Raw genomic sequence first — 20,423 nt, 5'->3', positions numbered from 1 at the left:
ACCTCACCAACCTCGCCCCTGCTTCTGCCACACCCATCCTCTGGAGTGGACAAGCCTTCTTAGCAGCTTCCCTTCTTCTTCCTCCTCCTTCTCCTCCTCCTCCTCTCCCCTTCTCCCTTAAAATATTGTCTGTACCGTAGGAAACAGAGAAAACATACATGACTTAAATCTGCTTGTTTGGGGGAATCTAAATGGAAAAGATCTACCCCGTGTCTAAGGCAGGAGCAGCCCCCTATCTTCCAGCTGAATCAGAAGCCCAGACTTCAGATTCAAGAGGGCGGATAATCGGGATAAAAACATGGGGACGCTTCCTGCAGAGGAGGCAGTTCCCACATATGGCCACACGAGGGCGCGCCTGAGGCGGAGCTGCTGACAATCACAGGGATGGGCATTTGCCGGATGCAGTGCCCGAGGCCGCCTCCAGGGGCGCCATCTCTCAGCAGGGTCTGGGCGGGTGTCGGATGAGAGGCGCGGTGGGTACCAGGGCGCAGGGCCCGCGGCAGGCTGGCAGGCACCCCGAGCTCTCCGAGAGGCCGTCTGGGCCCGGAAATCAAGGAGCCACAATAGGCTGAAGACTGGAGGCCCTTTCTCAGGGGGCTGCGGCCTGTGTCGTCCCCCAGGGACTCCCGCTCTATCCTGGGAAATACCTGATAGCGCGCACCTCATTCCTGGTGAGGGAGGACGCAGAACTAGATTGAATGTGACATTTCTTGCATCCACGAGTTTGTGCAGCAACTTCACACTCACTTCATGCATGATGTATATAAACTGAATAATAAATACACATGCACAAACCGTTTTCCCGATATTCTGTTCATTCTATGGAGCACAAGAAAATGGCCTTAGGGCAATATCTGGGGCTTAGAAATGTGTAGAGAGTTGCCAAGGAAGGGATCACTTTGTCCTTTCAGAAGTAGAATTCTGCCTGTATAAAAGGTGGAGCTGCTCCCCTGGGGCCCCCAGATGGGATGCCTGAGCAGTCAGAAAGGAGAAGCACGCTCTGCTCGAGGACTACGCCCTCCCCAGTCCCAGGTCAGCGCGTGGCTGCAGATGGTTCTGGCATTTCCTACTGCTTATTAAGAAGGAAAATATTTAATAGGACAGATCACACGTCTGTCCCTCAACAGGCCTGAAGTCCAGGCACTGCCAAGGATACTGATTTCTGTTTATTTCAATGCTCCAATTGGCATGTCTCTTGTCTGCTTTCCCTGGCAATGGGCTTGCAGCCTGGAAAACAGAGCATGATGGGAGAAAGAAATGTGTTTATTGCTAAATGAAAGAAAGGAAAAGGGCACATCATCTCCTGATAGTGCAGTGAGAGAGGCCGCGGCCCCTGCCCCCCACGGGTTGGATCATGCACTCCCTCCAGGGCGTGTTTGTGAGACGTCCTGCGAGGCTGCCACCTGAGGGCCTGGACCACCTCCCATGATCCCAGGATTTTTAGGGTAACTACGCCAGGAGCCGATGGAGCTTAGAAATAACAGAATATAAATGTTCAACCTGAGAGGGAGCTTAAATCTCCTCATTTTACAGAGCAGGACCGCAGGCCCAGAAGGGCAGGTGAGTCACCCAGAGGATGGGCAATGCACATGTGACCGTTTGTCCACCATTGCTCTTACCCACCCAGGGCATGTGAAATCTCTGACATTGTTTTCAAAAATGTTTGGAAACATAGATAAGTAAAGACTACTGCTGTCCAAGAAGAAGAAGAAAATAAAGGTCACCTGTAATTCCCTCATCAAAAAACCTAGAGATAACTTCTGCTAATGCTCTGGAATATATCCACAGTCACTCTGCCTCTATGCTTGTCCCCCTCCCTCTCTCTTTCTCTAATTCCATGCCCAACACCAGAGAAAACACAGTTTCCAAACACATATAAAATGGTTGTTCATATACCAGGCCGCAAAGGACTAATCAACATTGCTCATATACCAGGCTGTAAAGGACTAATCGATAAATTGCAAAGAAATCAATATAAAACAGATCATGTTCTCAGAACATAGTGCCAAAAAATCAGAAATAAATAACAAAGGGATGGTTTACAAACATATTGCTGGAAAATAATTGAGAATATTAAATGTTTATAGGTAAAAAAAGAAAATACAGCCGGGCGCGGTGGCTCACGCCTGTAATCCTAGCACTCTGGGAGGCTGAGGCGGGCGGATTGCTCGAGATCAGGAGTTCAAAACCAGCCTGAGCAAGAGCGAGACCCCGTCTCTACTATAAATAGAAAGAAATTAATTGGACAACTAATATATATATAAAATTAGCCGGGCATGGTGGCGCATGCCTGTAGTCCCAGCTACTCGGGAGGCTGAGGCAGCAGGATTGCTTGAGCCCAAGAGTTTGAGGTTGCTGTGAGCTAGGCTGATGCCACGGCACTCACTCTAGCCTGGGCAACAAGCGAGACTCTGTCTCAAAAAAAAAAAAAAAAAAAAAAAAAAAAAAAAAAAAGAAAATACATAGCAAATTACTAAGTACTTAGAACACCAATGAAATGGCAATGTATCAAAATGTATGGGACTTAAAGCAGTAGATAGAAGGACATCCATCCCTTCAAACACAAGTTAAACTGTTAACCCAAGAAATTGGAACAAGAGTGGCAGAGCAAATCCAAGAAACAAGAAAGAAAAATAAATACATAAGGGCAAACATCAATGAAGTGAGATGGGGGGAAAGAAACAGAAAAAATGACAAAACCAAAAGCTAATTCTTTGAAAAGATTAATCACATAAAATTCTGGCAACACTGACCAAGAAAAGGAGTGAGAAAGTGAAATTGCAAATAGATAACATCTACAATGAAAAAGGGGAAAAACAATTACAGACACAATAAAGATGAAAGAATAAGGTAATAAAAATAACCTCTTTTAAATGGGCTGGTCAAAATATCCAACCTAGATCTGATCAAGAGTAGAGATTTAACTACCAATTTACAGGAATACAGAGGACAGGGGAACATGTCAAACTAGAGTTGCAATCACGGGACTCTCTAGGCAAATGACCCAATTTCTTCAGAGGAGAGAAAAACAGAGAGCTAGAAGGGAACAGAGATTATGAGAGATTAAAAGACAGGTCAGCCGAGTGCAAGGTGTAGACTTTATTTGGATTCTGATTCAAATGACAAACTTTACCCAAAATATATGTATATATATAATAAAAAACCATTTGTGAGGCTGGGCGCAGTAGCTCACGTCTGTAATCCTAGCACTCTGGGAGGCCGAGGCGGGCAGATCGGTTGAGCTCAGGAGTTCGATACCAGCCTGAGCAAGAGCGAGATGCCCGTCTCTACTAAAAATATAGAAAGAAATTAGCTGGACAACTTAAAATATATATAAAAAATTAGCCAGGCATGGTAGCACATGCCTGTAGTCTCAGCTACTCGGGAGGCTGAGGCAGAAGGATGGCTTGAGCCCAGGAGTTTGAGGTTGCTGTGAGCTAGGCTGATGCCATGGCACTCTAGCCCAGGCAACAGAGTGAGACTCTGTCTCAAACAACAACAAACAAACAAACAAAAAATTTGTGAGACAATTGGAAACTTAAACACTGATTGGGAGTTTCTTGGTGTTGAAGATTTACTATCCGAGGAGGAGGTAGGCAATGGCACTGTGGATAGGTTGAAAAGAAGAGTCCTCATCTTTGGAAAATTTCTACTGGAGCATTTGCAGGTGCCATGATGCAATGTCTGAGATTTGCTTCAAGGTATTATGAAGAAATAGAGGTGGAGCTATAGATAAAACAGGATTGGCCATGATTTGACAACTGTTAATGCAGCAGGCGCTCATTAATCTATTAGTACTTATATACCGGTATGTGTCGGAAGTTTTCTAAAATAAAGGTTTTTAAAGGATCATGGACAACAGTGTGCTAAACAAGCTGAAAGCCTAGCCATTATTGATAAATTTCTGGGGAAATATGAAATGCCAAGATACAGAATGCTTGAATAGACCAACAAGCATCAAAGAAATTGAAATGATAATCATAGCTCCTCTCCCAAAAGCCCTAGGCCCAGAGAGTTTTGCAAATGTGTTCTACCCAACTTTCAGCATACAAATAATGTTTTATCTCATCACAAATTATTCCCGTAAAGACAGAAAACTGCCCAGCATCTTTTATGAAGCTAATGCAATCTTGATTCAAAATTGGATTGAGCCAATAGAAAGAAAAAAATGACAGGTCCGTTTCACTTATGAAAGAGGCTGCAAAAATATGAAATAAAATATCAGCTGAACTAATCTAATAATGTGCTAAAAATCAGATATGGTTTATACCAGCAATACAAGGAAGATTTATAGGAGAATCTATCAATGTTATTCATTGCAGTAAAGAGTAAACAAGGAAAAAAGTGCATTTAATTAAATAGATGCAAAAATATCATTAATAAAGTTCAACAGCTATTTAAGACTTTAAAATTAAAAATCTTAGCAAACTAAGTGCTGTCAACTGAATGTTTGTGTCCCCCAAATTCATATATTGAAACCTAACTTCCAAAGTGATGGTATTAGGAGGAAGAATTTTTGGAAGGTGATTAGGTCAGGAGGTAAAGCCCTTATGAATAGGATTAGTGCCCATATAAGAGGCTGAAAACACTATAATTCTTCATTCCACCATGTGAATATGAAGAGAGAAGATGCCTTCTATGAATCAGGAAATTGGCCCTCACAGACACCAAATCTGCCAGCACCTTGATCTTGGACTTTTCCAGACTCCAGAGCTGGGAGAAATTTCTGTTGTTTATAGGTCACCAATGTATGATATTTTGCTAGAGCAGCCTGTATGGCTAAGATACTAAGAATGGAAAAGAAATTCCTTAAATTGGAACCCAAAATCCATAGCAAACATTTTTCTTATGGAGAAAATTCAGAACTGAACTCTGACCATTTTTTTTTTCTCTTACCCAAATTCCTTTCTAAGAGGCCTGGTGAGTCATGCCCTACAAACTATAAAATCTCATTAAAAATGAGCCCTTTATAAACGCAGTATAACGAATCTTACTTTCCAACCTGGAATAGCATCACCCGAGATCAGGCCCCCTTATCTTAACTCAATCATTCCTATCTGCTGACTCCAGGTCTTTAGGAGAGCTTAAGTCTTTCAACCAATTGCCAACTAAAGAATCCCTAAAACCCATCCGTGACTGTAAACCCCCACTTCAAGATATCCCATCTTTTCAGGCCGAACCAATGTATACCTTCCCTGTATTGATGTGTAGTTTTATCTGTGATTCCTGTCTCTATCGGTGTATAAAGCAGAGCTATGACCCAAACGCCTCACATGCATTTGCTCAGGACCTCATGAGACTGTGCTACCCAGGCCATCGTCACACATATTTAATTCAGAATGAACCTCTTCCAATATTTTGGCAGAATTTGGGTTTTCCATCAACAAAATTTAGGCACATTCCCTTTAAGATTGGAAAGAAGACAAAATGCACTATTACTGCTACTGTATAACTTAATATTGGAAATCTTAACCAATGTTTTAAAAAAAGATTTTAAAAAGGTTTAACAATTTGAAAGGGGAGGAAGAGATAAAATTGACATTATTTGTAGACAATATGCTCATCTACATAGAAAAACCAACAGAACAAAGAACCTATTGCAACAATGATAAAATTTGACAAGGTATTGGAAATGAGATCAACATACAAAAATTTCTAACATTTCTCTATACCAATGATTTTCAATCAGGAGTAATTTTGCCCTTCAGGTACAGTTGACAAATTTAGTAAATAAAAATACAGAATGTCTGGTAAAATTTAAGTTAGATAAACAAGAAAAAAAATTTAGTATAAGTTTGTCCCATACAATATTTGGGATAAAATACTGGGTGTGCTGTATTTTGGCTGTCAATCCCATGGGGATATTTAGTATCTGAAGACATTTTGTCACAGCTGGGTTGAGATGCTATTGGCATCTGATGGATATAAGCCAAGGGTGCTGCTCAGTACCCCAGAATGCACAGGATAGCACCTCCGCCCCCCCCAAAAAATAAAGAATTATGCCACTCAAAATATCAATGATGTCGAGGTTGGAAAATCATGCTGTATACTACAATAACCAACCAGAAAATATAATAAAATCAAGGACCATGCACAGCAACTATGAACTGTCCAGGGATTAATTTACTTCACAACACTTCTACAGAGAAAACTTTGAAACACTGATAGGGTGGGCGTGGTGGCTCACACCTGTAATCCTAGCACTCTGGAAGGTTGAGGCAGGAGGATCACTTGAAGTCAGGAGTTCGAGACCAGCCTGAGCAAGACTGAGACCCATCTCTACTAAAAATAGATAAAATTAGCCAGAAGTGGTGGTGTGCATCTGTAGTTCCAGCTACTCGGAAGGCTGAGGCAGGAGGATTCCTTGAGCCCAGGAGTTGGAAGTTGCAGTGAGCTAGCCTGACACCATGGCATTCTAGCCCAGGTGACAGAGCAAGACTTTGCCTCAAAAAAAAAAGGAAAAGCAAAGCAAAGCAAAGCAAAGCAAAGAAACTCTGATATAAGGCAGAAAATATTTTATAAATAAACAGACATTCTATGCTTTTGTGAATATGCTAAAGGTCAATTCTATCCTCCAAATCAGTCAATTCTTTGCAACTCTAACCAAAATTTATGCTGAATTTTTTTAGAGATTAGATAAACTTATTCTAAAATTTACATGGAGGAGGAAAGGGCCATGAATAGCACAGTCAGCTTTGAGAAAGAAGTAAGACCAGCCCCACTAGGTAGTAAGGCACATTACCAAGCCCTAGTAATAGAAACAGTATGTTACTGGCCCAAGAACAAACAAAACAGATCAATGAGACAGAAAGGAACACTCAGAAACAGACCCTGGCAAACGCAGAATATTTCAGAAAAGGTGTCCTAGATCGGTAAGAAAACACATAATAAATCACTAATAACATGAAAAAAATAAAATACAACTGGACCTTAGCTAATATTATATAGAAGGATGGACTCCTTAAGGGTTCTATTAATCCATTGAGGTAAAAAGTAAGCCTGTAAATAAAATTAACAGAAGACCATGTTAGTGGTCTTGTTCCCGCAGGTGTGAACAGTTCTTGGCCGAAGAAAAACCCGAGCGGCACACGGGGAGTTGGAGAGTCAGCTTTATTTCACCGGCGGGTTCAGAGAGGCATGTCTGCCACCAAACTCTGAACGCCCCTTTTTCATTTTCTTTTAGTTTTATACCTTTTGGGGGGTTACGGTTAGCCAATGGCAGGTTTTCACAAGTCACCCCTTTTACACAGTAGTCAGCCAATCAGAAGTATGTCCCAAAAGTTACTTCATTTACATGGTAGTCAGCCAATCAGAAGTATGACCCCAAATCACCTCACCAGCTGTGAGTATTAGTAGCTGCTCAATTTAGAAGCGGGATAAGCAAAACAGGTGGGTTTTGGTAGAACGCCCTGACAACCTAAAGGTGAGAAAAGTCGAAAGTACAAACCATAAAGCAAAAAAAGATTGGTGGATTTTAATTACACCAAAAGAAAGGATTCTTGGTCAACAAAGGACACCCTGGACAAAATTAACAGGTCGGGAGAAGATACATGGAATATCTAAAGCCAAAAAGGGGCTGATGTCTAGATTAAACAAGGAACTCTAGCAAATCAGGAAGAAAAAAGAAAAATCTGGTTGAAAAATTAGCAATGAATAGGAAAAGGCACTTAAGGAATATCCAAAAGGCTAAGAAACATATGAAGAGATGCTCAAACCCATAGTAATTAGAGAAATGTAAATTAAAACAACCAAAAGATCTCACTTTACACTCTGCAGATTAACAACAATTAGAGAGCTGGATAATGCCCCTGTTAGCAGAGATTTGCTACTGGTGGGATCAGGGGTCGGGGCAGCCTTTAAGGAGAGTAATCTAGGAACTTGGGGTCAAATGAAGCAAATGCACACTCTGTGATCCAGCTTATCCTGCTCCTGGGTAGATGCCCAGAGAGATTATTACAAAGACGATTATAGGAACATGTGCAAAGATGCTCGTTGCAGTGTTTGTGTAGTTGGAGTTGAATCAGTGCACATGTCCACCACGGAAAGAATGGATGGGGACATATAGGACATCCACACAATGGGGTATTATACAACAACTGGAATTAATGAATTAGATGTACACATAGCAGCATGTGTGGGTCTTTAAAAGCATGGCGCTTAGTGGAAGAGAAAAAAAGACTTTTAACCAATAGCATTTTGTAAATTTAAAAAATCTTGCACACAAAACAATACATGCTCCATAAAGACACATGACAAATAAGTTCCACGGCAAACATAATAACATAGTTGCCGATTATAAGTGAAGAACGGGCAATGAGGATAAAAGGGAATAAGGAAATAAAAAAGCAAGAAGGGTTTGTGCAAAGACTGGAAAATGCCCTGAACGAGGCAAGAGTGGCAAGAGTACGAGTAATTTAGCCTTCTGCACCTGGGGCCCAAACTAAGGGAAACAAAACAACAAAGAAAGAAAAAAAAGGCTCAATGGTATTGGCAGAATTGAAAAAGCAATTTCCAAGGTGCAGACAACTTGGGTGCAGACCATCCATTTGTTTGAAGGTGCAGAGGTGAAGAGGGAAAGTTTCCTCCTTCCCCCTCTGAAGGTTTGCTGCAAATGAACTAACAAAAGGCAGATTAGCAGGAGAAAAAAGACATACAAATTTATTTTAATATGCATAACATAGGAAGTCACAGGAGAATGATTTACCCGGTAACACAACAAGATCCAGATGTCTCTATGCCCTTCTTCATGTGGGAAGGAGAGATGGGAGAAATGTGATTTTTTTTGAGGAGTAGTAAGTGATTATTAGGGAGAATGAATAGACTCTGGAGACAAAAATTAACTTGTAAATGATTCTTTTTGGAATTTGAATAAGCCTGAGAGGCAAACATTATCTTGTGAAAAAATCCATCCAGGTGTGGTTGGATTCTTCAGTCTTCTTTTCTGCAGTAGATAATGAGATTCCAAGGAGGGGATGGAGAACAGTTGTGTTCTCCTTGGGTCCTGTCCTCATAAAGATAAAGGAATATCAGAGAAAAGCCCCATCCTGTGCTTTGGGAGAGACAGAGGGTGGAGAGACTGGGGGATAGAGGGAAAGGTTAGAGAGACCTTGAGGCTGCCTCTTTAGTTCAGCATATCAAAGTGCCATATTTTGGGGCATCATTTTTTGAACCCCAACATTCCCCTGTATTAAATGTCCCTAGAAGTTTTATATTAAGAGATTAAAAGTTGAGTTGGTAGCTATGGAGGAAAAAATTGAGTTAGTGATGAGAGGCAAAGGATCCCATTCAACCAGTTTCTCATTCCCCAGAATAGACCAGTTCAATTAAATAGTTGTGTTTTATTCTTCGAAGATGGTATTGCAGATGGAATCTCAAAGCTAGTCCTCTAGGCCGGGCGCGGTGGCTCACGCCTGTAATCCTAGCTCTCTGGGAGGCCGAGGCGGGTGGATTGCTCGAGGTCGGGAGTTCAAAACCGGCTTGAGCAAGAGCAAGACCCCGTCTCTACTATAAATAGAAAGAAACTAATTGGCCAACTAATATATATACAAAAAATTAGCCGGGCATGGTGGCTCATGCCTGTAGTCCCAGCTACTTGGGAGGCTGAGACAGAAGGATCGCTTGAGCCCAGGAGTTTGAGGTTGCTGTGAGCTAGGCTGACGCCATGGCACTCACTCTAGCCTAGGCAACAAAGCGAGATTCTGTCTCAAAAAAAAAAAAAAAAAAAAAAAAAAAGCTAGTCCTCTACATATGATGTATGTGAACAGATCTTTAATAAGAGGTATTTCTATGGAAACAGAAGAAAAACAAAGGTTAATGTCTGGAATAGTCTATAAATTAGTTTCTTTAGAGTCTGGAAGGCAGTCAGTTGAGAAGATTAGTGGCAATCTGACAGATTTTTCTGGTTTGCAGTTTGTGTGTACAAAGTATAAGCTGTTGAGGTAATTTTTTTGGAAAGCCAAGTTGACTAGCTGAAGCCTTAGGGAAAAGGCAGTTTTAATTTTTAGTGGTTTCAAGACAGAAACACAGGAAAAAAAATTGGAAACATTAGTTTAGAGACTTAGAGCTAGGTATTAGAGGAAACGATAAGAAATTCAGATCCAGTTCAAACTGCAGGTGAAGAATAAAATCTCAAAAACAGTGAGCTAAAATCTAATACTGAACGTACCATACGTTTTCCTCTGAAACATAATTTTTTTTATCTCCAGTTACCTGACTTCTACTAAAGATAATCATAGTAAGACTAATTGTTTTCAAATATGTTTAGTCTTTGGCCTGATATTTACATAAGTTTAGCAAGAATGTTACAGAAAAGTTCAGCACTTGTTGCTAAGGCTGCATCTAAAGAACCAGGACAAATGGTTTGAGGAGAAAGAAAGAGAGGTTTATGAATTTAACGGCAAATGAGGAAAAGGCAGACTCCTGTCTTAAAATAGTATTTTCCTAACTGTAAGCAGAAACACAGAGTTTTTAAAGGGACGGTTTCCAGCTTCATGCTATTGCTGTCTAACTATAGTTGATGGCTCTGATCTGTCCCATTTCCAGTGAGGACAATCTTGTGAAGTCCACCCAGACAGTTCCCTTGAGCCATCTGCTGTGGTACCAAGAACAAAGGACATTCCCGTGCCCCTCCTAACCCCTGGCCTGAGACAGGAATGCAGGTTTTAGTTGTCAAAAAGAGTGGGGGAGGTTTTAAAGAGACAGCTTGTAAAAGAGTTTTGCCCTTTTTCAGGATATTCCTTCTGTGACAAGCATGGTGATTGACCATACAGTCTCTTTTTAAGTTGGCTTTGCTGGAATTTTCATAAGAAATCTCAGATTAGACTTTTTTTTTCTTCTTTTTTTGAGACAGAGTCTCGCTCTGTTGCCAGAGCTAGAGTGCTGTGGCATCATTATAGCTTATAGCAACCTCAAACTCCTGCAAGGGATCCTCCTGCCTCAGCCTCCCAAGTACCTGGGACTATAGTTGGGACTACAGGCATGGCCACCACACCTGGCTAATTTTTTCTATTTATTTTAGTTTCCCAGCTAATTTATTTCTATTTTTAGTAGATATCAGGGTCTCGCTCTTGCTGAGGCTGGTCTCAAACTCCTGACCTCAAGCAATCCTCCCGCCTGGGTCTCCCAGAGTGCTAGGATTACAGGCATGAGCCACCACGCCCAGCCAGATTAGACTTTTAAAAAGCCTCTTGAGGCTAAGGAGCCAAGCCAAAAACTCAACCATGTGACTGTGTCTGTAATACCTATAGTATTAAGGTGAATTTCTTACATCTCAGGGTCCTCCAAATATCTTGAGATCCTTGGGCCTGTCAGAAAGTAACATTCTTTACTTACTGCAATGCTAGAAACCCTATAAAGGAATCATGTATCCAGGTTACCAGGTCAATCTTTTTCCAAGTCTTTTGGCTTTATAAAATCAACCTTCATTCTTAAAGCTATCTGGTTATACCCAAAAATTTCATTCTAATCAAAGTCTTAGTAAAACAATCAGTGTTTTTAATTGTGTCTTGTTAGAAAAGAGAACAGATTCTTATTGAACTTATGCAAATAAAAATATTGTCATAAAATTCTTATTTTATGAATAGGCTTTATGGATAGTTTCCAAATTCTAGAGGAACCAGATAGAAAGGTAAAAGTTTCAATTTTGTTCACAAAAGTATACTTTACCAAATTGTTATAAAACAATAGATAGCTTAAGAGAAAAAAAGTTTTTCTTAACTCTGGAAATCAAAACATAAAAAGATTCAGGAATGTTTCAGACAAAAAAAGTCATAAAAATTATTTCAGTCCTTCATGTAATATCAGTCCCACATAATCAATTCTTGTTTTGCTTGATGTTAGATCAGCAATTTTGTAAGTTCCTTCTTTTTCCTTAGAGTTCTGAAATTTTTACCTGGTCCAATAGTATGATCTCAAAGTTCTCAGAAACCTGTATTTGAATACTTGTAGCAGTCATTTGTGTGAACCTCCTTAAAGATACGACACTTTAGGATTTGCAAAGAGCTTTCAGGAAAAAAATGCATCCGAATAAAGCAATTAACTGTGGACAAAAAAACCGAAGAGATAAGCTCCCAGCAAGATGCGCATAAGGTTTCAGGGGAGTCCAGCAGCCAGCCCTCACAACTTTAGCTTACAGAAAAATCAAGCAAGTATCAAAACTATCACACAAGCAAGTTTTATGATCTTAAAACACCCAGTGGAGACAGCATAAATCTGTCTAACCAGCAGACCCAGGCAAAAATGTCTGAATTAATGCTGACAATTTTGAAGAATATTTCTATTTTATTTTACCAACAAGTTTTAAACTAACTTTATTAGATATTTATTAAAGTCAAATGAGCTTGAAAAGCATTTGGACTTTAGTAAGTGGAAGAACATGTCTTGGAGGAGCCAATTTAGCCAGTTTTTAAGTTTCCCGGAAGGCCAATCAAGTTCTAGTTAGCAGGGGTTTGAAAAACAGGGATCTAGTCAACTAAGAAATTACCCTAGGAGAAATAGGATCCAAAAAAAAAAAAAAACCATTTGAATATCAGCTTTTAAGTAAGCTGCCTTCTGACCATATAGGTCTTTTTTAAAAAAATTATTTTAAGTATACAAGCAACAAACTTTCTGGCCTGTGAGCAGCCGGCCTTTTGCTGAGGGAATTGGTGCTGCTGGCTGCAAGAGCAGCACTTTGAGGGGTGCCATGCTTGCTCACGGCTTCAGCTCCCCGAGCCAGTAAAAAACACAAGATAAACAGAGGTAGGGGTGGGGTGGGATGGTGGGGGGTGGAGTAGTTGCCATCATGCCCTAAATATAAACCAGAGGTATACCTTCAAATAACTCAGAAATAAGCACATATGAGAATAAAACCAAGAAGCCATTTATGGCTTTAGCCATGTCTCCAAAGAGGGAGCAAAGGGGTGCAAACCTTTCTAGATCTAGTTCACTCCCAACAACAGCTTAAAGAAAGGAAAGTTTCACTAGCTGTGAATGGAGGGCAATTATCCTTTTTAAAAAAAAGTTCCAGGAATAACTTTCCAGGTTTAATGGACTATAGACATATATCACCAAAGGAGGGCTAGTCCATACAATGCTTTTCTCCCATTAATCTGAAACTGGATAGGAAGAAGAGGTGGAGTACAACCCACATCTCTGTCTGGCCATAATCTCTGGGGTCCCAACTTTTCAGCTGGCCATCTGTACCAAATACTTACAACCCATGGGACCTCATAGATGGGAAATACCATCTGAAAAGCAAAAGCTGTGCATGGGGGAAGAAAGGATGACAGCCAAATGGGTACCTCCAAAAGTCAAGTCATATGAATTATACAAATAGAAATTATAAATTATACGAATATAAATTCAAAATAAATAATCTAATTCTCATAAATGTGTCTCATTTTTTTCCTCTTGTGTCAAAGTATTTAACATTTCCAAGGAACTGGCTCCCTGACTGGGAATTGAACCGTGTTTGTAGTAGAGAAAACACTGATTCATAACCTCCACACAACAGGATGGAGTGCCTTTTTTGCAAATCCCAAAGGTAATCCAAAGCAGGCAGTTTGTGCATTCAAAGGATTTTAATTTTGTTTTAAATCTGATATCTGTTTTTCTTTTCATCTTGTCAAAGAAGTCTCCAAGGCTATATCTCTTTTATATCTTTTTATAGGTACCAAGAAGACAGCTATTTTGAGAGCTCTTTAAAAAGTTTTCTTTTTAAATATAGCCCATTTATTTACTCCATAAGGAACTCAAGCCAATAATCCTTTTTTGTGAAGTCTCAGAGGCAACTTTCCAGGGTTAGCAGACTATAGACATATGTGGTGTTTTAAAAATGGGTGCAGAAGATGCAGCCTCCATGATAAAAACATACCAGAGTCGCCAAACCTAGGGCTAGTCCATACAAATGCTTGCCCCCATTCACCTGAAACTGGATAGGAAAAAGAGACAGTGATTTTTACTGTCTGCTCAACTGGATTCCACAGACACCTGGGAATCTGACTAGTAAGACATTTTTGCCCTTTGTGCCAGTTTGTCAGGTCCTGGGTTTCCTTGGCTGTGGATTCCAGAAGGGTAGAGCAGATGTGGTTTATCGGGCTCACAGCATCAAATCTATAGGGGCAAAGAGGGAAAGCTTCCCCCTTCGTTCTCTGAATGTTTGCTGAAAATGAACTGACAAAAGGCTGATGAATAGGAGAAAAAGGCATACAACTTTATTTTAATGTGCATGGCATGGGGCTGGCACTAGCAGAATGATTATTCAATAAGCCAATGATGTCCAGATACATATATATATACATATATACCCTTCTTCATAGGGGAAGGAAGGATGGGGAAAATGTGATGATTTTTTTGAGTGGAAGTAAGGATTATTAGGAAGAATGAATGTATCTGGGAGACAGAAATTAACTTGTCAATGATTCCCTTCGGAATTTGAATAAGCCTCAGAGGCAACCATTATCTTGTGAAAAAGTCTGTCCAAGGGTGGTTGCATTCCTCAGTCTTCTCTTCTGCAATAATGAGAGCTCAGGGAGAGGATGGAAGGCTACTGTGTTCTCCTTGGTGGGCCCAGTCCTCTTGCAGGTAAAGGAGTATCAGAGAAAAACCTGGTCCTGTGCTGTGGGAGAGACAGAGGGTTGAGAGATTGAAGGGTAGGGGGCAAGGTCAGAGACCACTTGAGGTGGCTGCTTTAGTTCAGCATGTCAAAGCACCATATTTGGGGAGCATTGTTTTCTAATCCACAATAAAAGGGACCAGTTCCCCCCCAGAGTGAGGAACCCCAAAGAGGAGGTGGGAGTTGGGCAGCAGGGAGCAGCCCAAGGGAAGCCCAGGAGCACGAGCAGTCCAGGACTTTGAGGGCCTCACAGTGCGGGAACCCATTTTAAATTATATCCTGCAAAAATTCTCTTCTGAACATCTTGTCTGGTGTTATGGTCTGTGGAGAATTAAGGGTCTACGTCCTCTTGAGAGCCCCCAGTGGGAAATAGGAGGGCAGCTCTTCCCTGAGGTTGTGAGGTGGGGGCACCAGTGACCTAGGGAGGGTGGGTGGCACCGAAACTGTGCTGAGCAGCAGCCTGGCTGAGGCTGGCGCACAGCTGAGCCGGCTGGGGGAGCCACACCCCAGTGGGGTGGGTCATCTGCGGGGAGCTCCTGAGAAAGGGACTGAGGCCTTTGCCCAGGTCAGTGAGGCAGAGGAGGCACTCAGAGAAACCCATTGCAATTCCTATGTCATACATCATTTTTTTAACAAAGATAGGATCATAATACACTGTTCTATAACACACTTTGGGCATGAAGCAACATACCATCAACATTTTCTTTATTATTAAATATTCTTCTATGCCACAGTCATGATTGCGTAGGGTGCCTGCCAGTTGCTCAGATCCCTGCTGCCCTGCCATGTATATATCACAGGACACTCCCTTCCCAGGCTCCCTGTGCCAACTCGCTTCCTGCTAGGTTTGGCCAATGGGAAACCCTATAGACAACTAGAGGGTGGGAAGGAGCAACAGCAGGCAGAGTATTTCTTCACCACCACCCTGCTCTGCGCTCCCAGTTCCCGTCCTCACAACCCCAGCTCTTGCCCCAGCTTTGGAACTCTGACCCAGCCAGTGGGATCGAAGCTGTTTTTCTTGATGTTTCTAATCTCCGGGTTGCTTCTGTCCTGTTTGCCTTCTCAACATGCCCGCCATCTGCATAATCAAGTCACTGTTATTAAAATGTTTGCAATAACTAGAATCGACCTGATCCAGTATAGGCAGATCTATTACATAGACACAATTTCTCTTTTTAGGTATTATAAGCCATACAATAGTTAATACCCTTAAAGGTAAATCTTAGTCCCTAACAGGTGTATATACTTAGCACAAATTTCTAGAAAATTATACAAAAATCTGCTTTTGTGGCATATTGCCTATTTCTCCTCCTCACTGGGTTGTATCAATTACACTTCCACTAACAATGTATGAAAATGCTCCCATAATCTCACCAATACGATATCAGAAAATAGGGTCCAATTTTAATTTTTCCTTAACCTGCTGGCTATTTCTATTATCCTTTTAGCCTTGGTCATTTTCTTCTCTGTTATTGTCAAGCAGGGCCACGACAATGTCAATGGATATCACTAGGGAGTCACGAGGAATTTACTCCTCAGATCTGCGTTTTGCTTATTAAAGAGAGGGTAGAGTTTGGTAGAGAGAAGACAGAGGCAAATGCTTTTTGGACAGTGACACAAGGGCTATATGTCTTGAATGTGAATCACATCTGCCTACCAAGACCAGCCAGAGCCCTGGAGGGTTATGCTACATCTCAGCAAAGCTGTTTAAACAGTAGACTGCAGAACTAGCCATGATGCTTGCAATCCTGGGGCTCAAAGGCAGCCCAGGAAAAGCCACCTTTTAGTTCTATTGGGATTAAGTTTCTGGGAGGAGAAATATCAGGGATTAGGCCAAGTCTTGGCCACATGCCTGTCAAACACATACAAAGTCAAAACACTCATTAAGTTATTCATCAGCCTGGCCAGGAAGTACTGACATGACCAAAAGATGACTGCACTCTTGAAAATGCTCATGAATCACACATTGAGTATTTTGGAAAATGTTAAAATTTATTAATAATAGTCAACATCACATAGTTAATTAAACTAGGTATTTATTATACATAATGACAACATCTTCACTAGACTGAGTGCTCGAGGATTTGAGATGACCTGCTATTCAGCACACCCCAAAGATTGAGATCCACTGTATTTACACCAAGCAAAGCAGCAGCATCGAGGGACTGCCCGCCTAATTCTGGGAATACAAACATTCAAAATGCATTTTCCAGTGCTCCTTTTTGGAAACCAACAACACATCTTTAGTAGCTACACATACATCTCTACCTTTAAAAACCAAATGTGCAATTTCATAGATAGTACCTAATCTTCAAGTTTAAAATGTAAAGTTAAAATCCATCTCTATTTTGTGGGAGTCCTTTAGTGATCCACAAATCTATAGGAAAGCCCCCTAGGAGTCACCCACATTTCGCATCAATTAGTAAGCGTGGGAGAGGCAGAGGAGCTACACCAGACTGCAGTGAGACCGGAACAAACAAGAAGGACCGGCCCCTCTGCCCTCGGTGCTTCTCAAGGGGATCTGGGCGGTTTTCACCTATTTATACCTAATCTTGCTCGAAAATCACATAATCAGACTCTGTTCTCAGCACAAGTTTGATAAATGTGCAAAAACTAGGTGCGATTCAGTCATGAGTTTCTTTCCATCTTTCCGTTTTGATCCTTGTATTCAATTTAATAGTGTCCCAAGGCCATTCTGTCTTTATCACATAGTATCCAGGTTTAACGCCTGTGGTTGTACGTATTCCAGGGCAGAACTGGGCTTTCAGATTTGGAATTAACTGCACTCTTGAAAAGTAGGGTAGGAAAGTTTTCCCATCACTCCATCCCTCCCAATAGTTTAAAATAAATACTGTATATAAAAACCATAAAAACAGGCCAGCAGACCAATGCCAGCTCAGCCTAGGGAAGCATATGGACAACAATTCTTATAAAACACTTACAAAACAAACCCAAGGTGAAACTTGCTAGGAGGGTATAAAATACACCAAACATGTTGTCCCTGAGGTTTTGTTTGTTTGGTTGTCTACTTATTCTGTTTTGGTTTATTGTCAATGTTTAGAAAAAAACTTCAAAAAAAATTTTTTTGGTGGTTTCCTTTATCTTGTAAGAAAGTTTAAATATACTACTGACTGCCCTAAGAATAAAAATTTCTAAGCAATGAGTCTATTTGAAATGATTCTTTTGGTTTCCTTTGGTTAACATCCCAAGTAATATTGCCCCAGGAAAGTCTCTAGACAGAGCAGTCAGTCACCGTGGTTTCTTCAGCCCATAGGCCCAGCCTCTGTCTGTCCCTGCCTTCCTCACATTTCCAAGACTGCAGGGAAGGAGGAGACAGAAAACAACCACTTTGCTGTTCACTCACCATGAAGAGGCTTCTCTTCTCTCCCCCCAGGCGAATGAGGTATTTCTAGTAACTAGTCAGTATCTTCACCTTCCACCCTTTAACTACACTGATGTACCAATGAGGCCAATTCAGACAAGACCTGCGTATCTATATACATAACAAATTAACATATAAATACATTACGTACAACTGACCATTATGTGTCAAGATGAAGGAGCAGACCTACTTCATAAACTAAATAAATTTCAAATATAAATTAAAATGAAAATACAGTGTTTCTGCTTTTGCAGGGAAAAATTTAAAAACATACCGAAAAGCTCCCCCTCCCCCAAAGGTCCATTGCTCATGGATGATTTGTGCGTCCACAGTTAGATGTGGCCACAAGCCCACTTGCAGGATGTGTCGACTCTTGGCTTTGGTTTCATTGCCCAGATGCAGGATTCCTTGATTGCAGGAACAGTGATGCTGGAATCCACAGGGCAAAGGCTTGTAGATGAGGTTGAAGAGGGGCTGCCACATGGATATCCATGGATTCCCCTCCATGCACATCCCACAACCTGTCTGTAGGAGAATGAGGCTCATGTTGTAGTAGAGACCTCCCAGATCTCTCATGGGAGAATCAGTGTCAACATCCATGCTGGAGGATGCTAGACACCTAGAAATGTCATGTTCAGGCTCCAAAGCGAAGCAACCGTATCTTCATTAATGTCCCCATCATGTAGAATTATACAGAGACATGGAATTTGGCCAGGGGAATTAATTAATAAGAGTTGGGCCAGGCACAGTGGCTCACCCCTGTAATCCTAGCACTCTGGGAGGCTGAGGTGGCACCAGCCTGAGCAAGAGCGGGACCTCATCTCTACTGAAAATAGGAAAAACTAGCTGGGCATGGTGGCTCATGCCTGTAGTCCCAGCTACTTGGGAGGCTGAGGCAGAAGGATCACTTAAGCCCAGAGTTTGAGGTTGCTGTGAGCTAGGCTGAAGCCACAGCACTCTAGCCAGGGCAACAGAGTGAGACTCTGCCTCAAAAAAAAAAAAAAATTATTTAGGGTTAACATTCTTAAGTTTTAAGAGAGCCAATGGGAATGGTTGTGATCATCATGACCAAATCCTTACTTCAAATTGTGTTTATCTTGGAAAGCCAAGGTTCGGGCACCAAATTCTATGGTGAGTGCAGGCAGAGAAAAAACCAAGTCCAATGAGGTCCTCTCTGCCAAGGAAAAGCCAAGGGATCTGTTTCTGACACAAGAGGATGACACCTTGTAATTTAAAACAGGGAGGAGGGGGAGCCAGAGGAAGTCCCTTCTGATTTCTGAGGTTCTATCGCTGTCCAGCCTCACGGATGCGGCAGGCCACGGCGGTGATGAGAGCTGCCCCCTTCCCACTGCCATCCTCTGACTCCACGAAGGACACGTCACATTTTGGAGCCAGCTCCTTCACCGTCTCGTGCATGACTTTAGCAAAGCTGGAAAAGGCAGGAGGAAGAAACAGGAAAAACTGTCTTAGTCATAATTAATTTGTGCATTCAAAATAAGACCCTAAGAAGTGTTCCTGGAAATCCAGGAATAATTAAGATGAGGAGAAGGATGACAGTCACAATGTAGCAAACATTTACTATGTATTATATGCCAGGAAATCGAGGCTTGGAGATGCTAGTAATATTACCCATTACACACATTAGGCAATTGGGGGAGCTAGGATTCAACTTTGGCAAGCCGCGATTCTTGCAAATTGTGCTCTTAAAGCTAATCAGCAAAAGAGAAGTTCAACAGTTATGGAAGCCACAAGTGAGCCTTGCAGAGGTACACAACCTGTCCACAAATTCCAGAGGGGAGGATTGAGACCCATGAATGTGACTTTGTATTTTCCAGGGGTATTTGCCTTAGACCCGGATCTACTCCAAAGCGTCACTAAAGGCAAAAGGAGCAGACTTAACAGAGTTACTGTTAGGACCTTACTGTGACTGCAGATCCTTTCCATATGGGACTAGAGAAAGAGACAGTCACCATCGGCCCAGCACAGCAGGGTCGGGATGCCCTCCCAATCTGCAAAGCTGGGGATGCCAAGTCCCAGGGCCCCATCTTAACCCTCATCTAGGGTCAAGGCTCCTATCTGCACAGCGACACTGACCATCCAGAAAGGAACTCAGAACTCCAGAAAAGAACTAGGAACTTCTGAAGTTCCCTTTTCACTAACTGTGTACACTCTGGGAGAGACTCTTACCTCCTTGCAATAAACCTAGCAAGAGCAGGTAAAGTTCAATCATGGACTCTCTGTCCTGTGCTCACTGCCTGGGCCAGGGCACAGATCTACTCTTTTAACCTTTAGTTGAAAGGCTTCAGGGGAGAGGATGTGGGGCATTTCCTGAGTTCAAAATGAATTATTCAAAATATATGCAAATAAGGGAAGAAGAGAGCAGAGAAACAGTGCTAAGGGGAGAAAAAAGAAGAGATGAAGAAAGAGAGGGAAGAGTAAAAAGAAAAG

General features: G+C 41.6%; 1 protein-coding gene across 3 annotated transcripts in view; it reads right to left on the bottom strand.

Annotated features, from left to right (window-relative positions):
- Positions 1–20,423, bottom strand: part of HK2 (hexokinase 2) — a 123,048-nt gene that overhangs the window by 41,065 nt on the left and 61,560 nt on the right. The window contains exon 18 of one of the 3 annotated variants that reach the window (XM_012788581.3): positions 16,567–19,404. The exons of the other annotated variants lie outside the window; for them this stretch is intronic. Coding sequence (XP_012644035.1) covers positions 19,260–19,404 — 145 coding nt within the window. The 3' untranslated portion in view covers positions 16,567–19,259. Of the gene's footprint in view, positions 1–16,566; positions 19,405–20,423 lie in introns of those variants that run through there. 3 annotated transcript variants of the gene reach the window in all.

This window comes from Microcebus murinus, chromosome 3 (genome assembly GCF_040939455.1).
Source record: "Microcebus murinus isolate Inina chromosome 3, M.murinus_Inina_mat1.0, whole genome shotgun sequence".
Classification (NCBI taxonomy): domain Eukaryota; kingdom Metazoa; phylum Chordata; class Mammalia; order Primates; family Cheirogaleidae; genus Microcebus; species Microcebus murinus.
The sequence above is the reverse complement of the archived record's forward strand: the minus strand, read 5'-3'. Positions and strand labels throughout refer to the sequence as shown.